A 9,319-nucleotide genomic window follows, 5' to 3' on the forward strand; every position below is an offset into this window, starting at 1 on the left:
TACAGCTAGCAGTGTAAGGGCCATGTTTCACTCCACAATCAACAGCTGTTTAGTTTACTGCCTGTGTTAAAGGCTGGTCTGAATGTTCCTCACAGAGCTGGTACAGTTCACCATCACAAAGTGTGGATTATGAGTGACACTTACTGTCAGCATTAGCGCAGATCAATGACACAAATAAAATTGTAGTTATAGTATCTTTTTATTGGTTATTTTAACACTCAATCTCTGATATTACAGCAAATTAACATTTCTCATTGGGAAATCTGTATCTGCAACTATAAAGCTTTATTATTTTTCATCATTTTAACTTATTTTTATATCCCTTAGCCGTGGTGGAAATTAACCGCTTCCATTGAAGAGGCAGGAAATCAGGGAGCTGCGGGCGGCTCGTTACACAGAGAGAGAGAGAAATTAATCTTTCTTCAGGCATGATACCAGCCATCCCGTGTAGCAGGGAAATTGCACAATCCGGGTGAAATCGGCCGAAGCAGTGTAAAAGATCGCAGAAACTCGAGCATAAGTTCTGTCAAGCTTCAACCGAGATTTCCGGGATCTTTAGCCCTGGTTTAAAAAGCTTTCTGCCCGAAGCTGGCGCCGCCCACAAAACTGGTCACACCCCCAGATAGAAATAACGAAGATGGTGAGTTTCCGCCCATTGCGTCCATTTGCAACCTTTCGAGGAGCGTTTTCAAATTGAGCTGGTTTTCTGAGGTGCCCAGGCACTAGTAGGCACAATTTAATAGGTTTTACATCTTAAAAATATTTAAATTATTAAAAGTCTGACTAGTGTACAACAATAAAACTTATAACTGGTTCAGTATAGATTTTAAAGCCATTTACATCACCTTAAATCAGGTAAAGCACAGCTGAAAGACTGACTAAAAATATTTAATTTTGCAGGTTACATCCATTTTCAGCTGTATCAATAAAGCTGCACCAATTGCCACTCTTAAATATATCAATGAATATTTTTAATGCAAAAAATAACTGATTATATTCTGTTACACTGACTGACTGCACTGGTTCTTGGAAGATTTTACGTTTGTAATTAAGCAAATGCATTTAGTGGAAACTTAAACTGTAAGCTAACCAGCGTAACTTCAAGTGCAATTTGCACCCAAAGCAGAAACTCTACCCGCTGTGTTTAGTTTTAGCTGGGAGAGTCGTCGTTGATTTAGATAGAAAGGCGTAATTCACAAAGAGCACTTAGATATTCTTCATTGTCACAATCAAACTCCAAGGCCTTTTCAAAGCACTCAATAGCTTCACACTTCTCCCCATCCAGCTGGTGCAGTAACCCAAGAACACCAAAGGCCTTGCTGTCTCTGGGATTCCTGTCAATTTGTTTTGTTGCAATCTTTCTCAAGTTTTCGCGACACAATTGCCATTCCACTGTGTCACGTTGGATTTTAAGTCCTTCCAGAAAATAGCTGATGGCATTTGATTCAGATCTTTTGTGATGCAGTTCAAATAACCCAAACTGCGCATATACTGCCTGCTTATTATCAGGATGAAAATCATCTAATTTCAGTAGATTACTGTAAATCTCCTCTGCTTTGAGATATTCTCCATTTAATGAACAGATTTCTGCAAAATCCAGTTGTGCACAAATAAATGTTAATGGGCGGGGCTCAAATGCCTTTTCAAAATGGTACTTGCATAGTTTGATCAACTCAGCTTTCTGTTGAAAAGCAGCATTGCGAGGGTCTTTGCTGCCTGGATATTTGATCAGTTGAAATAGTTTTTTTCTGTAACACAGACCTATTTGGTGGTGTATGAAGGTAGAGTTTGGGCTAATTTCTAATGCTTTCTTCAATAGCTCCACAGCTTTTTCCACATTTCCTTCTCTTCTGTAAAATTTTGCTGCGTAACGAGTTACATATGGAAGATCAGGGGACTTCTGCAATGCTTGTTCAACTAATTTCAGTGCTTCCTCCTTTTGATTGAACTCTTGTAGTTTTAGAGCCAACATTACCATGGCTACAGAGTCATCTGGATCAAGTTCCAGCACACGTTGTAACCGCTTCACTGATTGGCTGCGGTCACCACTCTCTGGGGTACTAGAAAACCCTTCCAGACGGAACAGAACAGTCGCATAGCCAACGTTCCATTCAGTGTCATCAGGATCTTCCTCCAGAGCCTTCTCAAAACATTCCTTTGCCTCTTCATAATATTTCCTGGAAGATTTCAACAGTGACCAACCCTTCTCCCCGTATACTTCAGGTATCAGTGCTGTATACCGAGAGCCATCAGTAAATTGTTTACAGATCATCTCCAGCTTGTCGAGGTAGGACTGGGCCTCTGTCAGTTGGCCCATGTGATAATATACCCAGGCATAGTTTCCATAGGTGATGATGCTTCTTCTTTCAAATTCATGTTCATGGTTCTCCCTCAGAATCTTTTCAGCTTCCTTTAAGTTTTGAATTGCCTCTTCACAGTTGCCTTGCAGACAGTTTACAAAAGCGAGGTGGTTGTAAGACCTGGCCTGATATTTCACACCAGCCTGTATTGAATCTTGCAATCTATACTTCATGTCGTCCAAGTCAATGTTTTCTTTCTGTGGGCCCCATGTGAAGTGACATTGAAGCCAATCGAGACTCACTTTCAACAAATCCTTCTGTGTGTTGCTGCAAGAGAACAAAATTCATCAAAACCCGTCTCAGACTGGCTGCGTCACCCCCTCCCCTCTCTCCGGTTTCTTTAACTAAAGCCTTCTCCCGACTCCTGGACCCACTGACCATGAAATCTCTGCAAAAACCACTGCTAACGGTAAAGGGATGACTGCAAATCTCAGCTGTACTTACACTGGTCTCCTTCATGCTGGCTGATGTACCAGCTCGTGGCCATTTAGACTTCTCACCCAATGTGCAGCATCACCTCAAACACCTCCACTCCCAATGATACAAGAACATAACAAATAGGAGCAGTAGTAGGCCACCTGTCCCCTTGAGCCTGCTCCAACATTTAATAAGATCATGGCTGATCTGATCATGGACTCAGCTCCACTTCCCTGCCAACTGCCCATAAACCTTTATTCTCTTATCGCTCAAAAATCTGTCTATCTCCATCTTAAATATATTCAATGACCCAGCCTCTACAGCTCTCTGGTGTAGAGAATTCCATAGATTTCCAACCCTCTGAGAAGAAATTCCTCCTCATCTCTGTTTTAAATGGGCGGCCCCTTATTCTGAGACTATGTCCCCTAGTTTTAGTTTCCCCGAAGAGTGAAAATATCCTCTCTGCATCCATCTTGTCGAGCCCCCTCATGATCTTACATGTTTCGATATGATCACCTCTCATTCTTCTGAACTCCAATGTGTATAGGCCCGACCTATTCAACCTTTCTTCATAAGTCAGCCCCCTCATCTCCAGAATCAACCGAGTGAACCTTCTCTGAACAACCTCCAATGCAAGTATATCCTTCCTTAAATACGGAGACCAAAATTGCACTCCAGTACTCCAAGTATGGCCTTACCAATACCTGTACATCCATAGCAGGACTTCTCTGCTTTTATACTCTATCCCCCCTGCAATAAAGGCCAACATTCCATTTGCCTTCCTGATTACTTGCTGTATCTGCATACTAACTTTTTGTGTTTCATGCACAAGGACCCCCAGATCCCCCTGTTCTGCAGCACTTTGCAATTGTTCTCCATTTAAATTATAATTTGCTTTTCCATTTTTTCTGCCAAAGTGGATAACCTCACATTTTTCCACATTATACTCGATCTGCAAAATTTTTGCCCACTTCTTTTAAGACCCTAGGCTGTAAGCTATCAGGTCCAGGGGACTTGTCTGCCTTTAGTCCCATTATTTTACCAAGTACTACTTCATTAGTGATAGTGATTGTATTAAGTTCCTCCCTCCCTATAGCCCCTTGATTATCCAATATTGGGATGTTTTTAGTGTCTTCTACCTTGAATACCAATACAAAATATTTGTTCAACGTCTCTGCCATTTCCCTGTTCTCCATTATTAATTCCCCCGTCTCATCTTCTAGGGGACCAACATTTACTTTAGCCATTCTTTTCCTTTTTATGGTCCTGTAGAAACTCTTACCATCTGTTTTTATGTTTCGTGCTATTTTACTTTCATAATCTATCTTCCCTCTCTTTATCATTTTTTTAGACCTTCTTTGCTGGATTTTAAAAGTTTCCCAGTCCTCTGGCCTCCCACTAATCTTGGCCACATTGTATGCCCTTCTTTTCAATTTGATCCCATTCCTTATTTCCTTAGTTAGCCACGGATGTTACCCCTTCTCTTACAGTCTTTCCTTCTCATTGGGATATATTTTTGTTGCATGTTATGAAATATCTCCTTAAATGTCTGCCACTGCTCATCAACTGTCCCATACTTTAATCTATTTTCCCAGTCCACTTTAGCCAACTCTGCCTTCATACCTTTGTAGTCTCCTTTATTTATGCTAAGGACTCTGGTTTGAGAACCAACTTTCTCACCCTCCAACTGAATTTGAAATTCAATTGATTGATGGTCACTCATTCCTAGAGGATCCTTTACTATGAGATCATTTATTAATCATGTCTCATTACACAGTACCAGAACTAAGATAGCCTGCTCCCTGGTTGGTTCCGCAATGTACTGTTCAAGGAAACCATCCTGGATACACTCTATGAACTCTATCTCTAGGCTACCCTGGCCAATTTGCTTTGTCCAATCAATATGAACTTTAAAATCACCCATGATTATTGCCGTTCCTTTATTACAAGCCTCCATTATTTCTTGATTTATGCTGCATCCAACAGTGTAGCTACTGTTAGGGGGCCTATAGACTACACCCACCAGCGACTTTTTCTCCTTATTATTCCTTCTCTCCACCTAAACTGATTCAATACCTTGATCTTCTGTGCCAATATCGTTTCTCACTAATGCACTGATCTCAGCCTTTATTAATAGAGCCACTCTACGGCTTTTTCCTTTCTGTCTATCCTTCCGAATTGTCAAATACCCCTGAATATCTAGTTCCCAGTCTTGGTCACCTTGCAACCACGGTTTTGAAATGGCTATCATATCATATGCATTTGTATCTATTTATGCCATCACCCCATCTCTTTTGTTAAATTACCATTTTTTCCAACTTTGACCCCACTTTCTGATACACCTTTATGTTTATGCATTCTGTCCCTTCCTGGCACTCTCTGGTTTTCATTTCCCCCAGTGCAACTTTGATCTATTGCCTTTTCCTTATTCTTTGACTTTTTAAATTTTCGCTCACCCGAATCAGCTTCAAGCCCTCTCTACAGCCCTAGTTATTTGATTTGCCAGGACCCTAGTCCCAGCACAGTCTAAGTGTGGAGCCCGTCCCAATGGAACAGCTCCCTCTGACCACTGTACTGGTGCCAGTGTCCCATGAACCAAAACCCATTTCTCCCATACCAGTCTTTGAGCCACGTGTTTAACTCGCTGATCTTATTTACCCTATATAAATTTGCTCATGGCTCGGGTAGGAATAGAAACATAGAAACATAGAAAATAAGTGCAGGAGTAGGCCATTCAGCCCTTCGAACCTGCACCACCATTCAATAAGATCATGGCTGATCATTCACCTCAGTACCCCTTTCCTGCTTTCTCTCCATACCCCTTGATCCCTTTAATTGTAAGGGCTATATCTAACTCCCTCTTGAATATATCCAATGAACTGGCCTCAACAACTCTCTGCGGTAGGGAATTCTACAGGTTAACAACTCTCTGAGTAAAGAAGTTTCTCCTCATCTCAGTCCTAAATGGCTTACCCCTTATCCTTAGACTGTGACCCCTGGTTCTGGACTTCCCCAACATCGGGGACATTCTTCCTGCATCTAACCTGTCCAATCCCGTCAGAATTTTATATGTTTCTATGAGATCCCCTCTCAATCTTCTAAATGCCAGTGAATACAGGCCCAGTTGATCCAGTCTCTCCTCATATGTCAGTCCTGCCATCCCTGGAATCAGTCTGGTGAACCTTTGTTGCACTCCCTCAATAGCAAGAACGTCCTTCCTCAGATTAGGAGACCAAAACTGAACACAATATTCCAGGTGAGGCCTCACCAAGGCCCTGTACAACTGCAGTAAGACCTCCCTGCCCCTGTACTCAAATCCCCTCGCTATGAAGGCCAACATACCACCGCCTGCTGTACCTGCATGCCAACTTTCAATGACTGACGTACCATGACACCCAGGTCTCGTTGCACCTCCCCTTTTCCTAATCCAGAGATTATTACCTTTGTGGTTCTGCTTTTTAATTTGGCCCCTAGCTGCTCATACTCTCTCAGCAGAACCTCTGTCTTGGTCCTATCTATGTCGTTGGTACCCAAGTGGACCATGACAACTGGATCTTCCCCCTCCCACTCCAAATTCCTCTCCAGCCCTGAGGAGATGTCATTAACCCTGACACCGGGCCGGCAACACAGCCTTCGGGACTCACGCTCTTGGCTGCAGTGAACCTTATCTGTCCCCCTAATGATACTGTCCCCACCACTACAACATTTCTTTTACTCCCCCTGTACCACGGTGCTGTAGTCAGTTTGCTCATTCTTCCTGCAGTCCCTGCTCATGTCCATACAGGGAGTAAGAGCCTCGAACCTGTTGGAAAAGAGCATGGGCTGATGCTCCTCCATCACTCCATCCTGAGTCCTCATACCTTCCTCACTCGTAGTCACATCCTCCTGTACCTGACCACGGATCGAATTTGAATTAATTACTGCAACAAACAGTAGGATTGGTTGAACTACTCGGTCTGCCTCTTGGTTCACCAATTACATCTCCTTCTCATTCTAGTATTCCATTCCACAATTGGACTCACCTCACTAAAAAGGTCAGTGCTAATTCTAAAACGCTCTCCCTCTCACATTGGCAGTCCAATAATTCACTACTAAATAGGATCTCTAACCTGGTCCTCCACAGGGACCCTGCTGTCTCTGACCTAGATCATTCCTCACTCCAACATGCAGAAACTGAAAAGCAGGCCCATTACAATGGTATTTTCAGCATTGACTCTTACCCTGCTGCAAATCTTCCACTACACCATCGTCCAGGCAAGATGTTAAACCAAGGCAGCATCTGCCTGTCCCAGTGGTTCAGGGGGACATTAAGGATTCTATGGCACTATTTGAAGAAAGGCAGGGAGTTGTATTTTCCAATATTCTTCCCTGGAGCAACACCACCAGAAACAGATTGGGTGGTCTTTCATCTTGTTGCTATTTTTGGGAACATGCTGTGTGCTGAGCTTCCGAGCCCAAAACCTCTCCATCGCAAAGACCGTCTACATCCACCCAATCACCTGATCCACCCCTGGCTCATCCATTTAATTTCACCACCTGACTCGGATACTCCAATGTTTTCCTGGCCGGATTCCCAACTTCCACCCTTCATAAATGTCAGCCCATCTAAAACTCTGCTAGCTGCACCAGTCCCGCTCACCCATCCATGTGTTCGCTGACCTACATTGGGTCCTGATCCACCAATGTCTCACATTTAAAATTCTCATCCTGGTGTTCAAATCCCTTCACAGCCTCACCCCTCCGTATCCCCGTAACCTCCTTCAGTTCTATAATCCTCTGTGAATTCTGTGTTCCTCTAACTCGGGCTCGTGTCCATCCCCCACTGCACCCACCGATGGTGGCTGAGCCATCAGCCCAGACAGGCCCGGTACTCTGGAATTCCCTCGCTGAACCTCTCCACCTCATTCTCCTCCTTTAAGATCTCCTTAAAATCTACCCCACCCTCTAAGTATCTCCTTCTTTACCTCGGTGTCCATTGTTGTCTGATTACGTTGCTGTGAAGCGCCTTGGAATGTTTTCCGAGGTTAAAGGCGCTATATAAATGCCAGTTGTTGTTATTGTGCAAACTGAGCTGTCACATTTCCCGACAAAACAACTGACTACACTGCAAAATAATTCACTGAATGTGAACTACTTTGGGACATTTCTGAGAGGTGTGATAAGGTGTTACATCAACACAAATTCTTTCTTCCTTGCTGTTAAACTCACGTCGATACATTTCATCCCCCAGCCATTCCAGCTTCTCCTTGCACTCTACTCCGCCTGCCTCTTGTTCCTGTTGGCTCTCGTCTCCCTCCCCCCACAATCCAAGCTGTCATTCTTACCCCTGCCCCAGTTCATGGTGGCTTTCCTCCCTTTGCTGCTCCGTTCAAACTGCTGCACCTGTCCTTTCCCCCAGTTCATGTCAGCACTCTTCTCCCCCGCCCACATTCTCAATGTAAGTCAGCACTTTTCCTTCTCCTACACACTTTAAGCTGGCACTCTCCTCCTGCATTTCATGCTGTGTCCATCCCCCCATCCCAGTCCATGCTGTACTCTCCCTTTGCTTTATAGTTCAGGTTGCTTTAGTTTGGATATATGAAAGTGCTGGAAATCACTATTTTACATTAGTAGATCCCTTCTAGATTCCCATGGAACACAAAGTGAAACTTTCTTTCTTCAAACTCTGGATATGACCTGAGGGCACTTACAGAATACGCCTTTCCACGACAGTATAATATTCAAGTTTAACTTTGTACTTTCAACAGAGCCAAGTCAAAAATAATGTAAATTGTTGTTTGAGTTATAATCCTATGAACAGGTCTGCCTTTTGCCTCATGTTTACTGACTATCACCAGTCTTGGTGCAGCAGTGTTCCCTTATCTGTGTGTCTCACTGTGAGCCACTAATCCCAGCTCTCTGCATTTCAACTGCTTTGTAATGTAAGCTACTTTATTTCTGAAAACTAGTTCCTTGATCGATAGTCTACATGTAAAATTAAATACAGAAGTTATTATAATGATCTTTACCTCATAATGCTGATCGATGGACAATGTGTTGAATTTTTTCGTCAGCTCCAACTGTCCTTCCAATGGTGAGTTGACCGAATGTTTGGAATGTTGTTTTTCAGCTCATTTATACCGTTCAGTCATTAATCGCTATGAATCATTTCCTGAAAGTGAATAGAAACTAAACCGAGAAATGGAAACTCAGAAGCAACATTCCTGTTCAGGAAATTCTGGTGTCACACAGTAACATTGTGTGCTGACACAGAACCCCATGGAGCCTATTATAAACATAGGCCGGTTCAGCAACTGAAAAAGACCACTTGGCCCAAAAGGTCGAACCTGTTTGATTCCAGGATACATTTCAATACCGATCACCAATCACGTTACATGTAGCACTATGCAGAAAAAACAGTACATGGAACGGATGGGGATACATTTACATTTTTTTACAAGTTACTAAAGAGTGCAGAGACTTTCATTATACATGGCACAACACAGGTGTTTTTCAGCACATGGTGCTCTGTGTATACAAGCAGATTAACAAGTACAGCCCGA

The 9,319-nt window shown here is 43.0% G+C and overlaps 1 protein-coding gene across 1 annotated transcript; it reads right to left on the bottom strand.

Moving 5' to 3' along the window:
- Positions 1-228: 228 nt before the first annotated feature.
- LOC139259573 (interferon-induced protein with tetratricopeptide repeats 5-like) lies at positions 229-8,854 on the bottom strand. Its single transcript, XM_070875069.1, has 2 exons — positions 8,786-8,854; positions 229-2,627 (listed from the first exon to the last, which is right to left on the bottom strand). The coding sequence occupies exons 1-2, from the start codon at positions 8,788-8,790 to the stop codon at positions 1,175-1,177; spliced, it is 1,458 nt and encodes a 485-aa protein (XP_070731170.1). The 5' UTR covers positions 8,791-8,854; the 3' UTR covers positions 229-1,174.
- Positions 8,855-9,319: the final 465 nt, after the last annotated feature.

Source organism: Pristiophorus japonicus, chromosome 3 (genome assembly GCF_044704955.1).
Source record: "Pristiophorus japonicus isolate sPriJap1 chromosome 3, sPriJap1.hap1, whole genome shotgun sequence".
Lineage (NCBI taxonomy): Eukaryota > Metazoa > Chordata > Chondrichthyes > Pristiophoridae > Pristiophorus > Pristiophorus japonicus.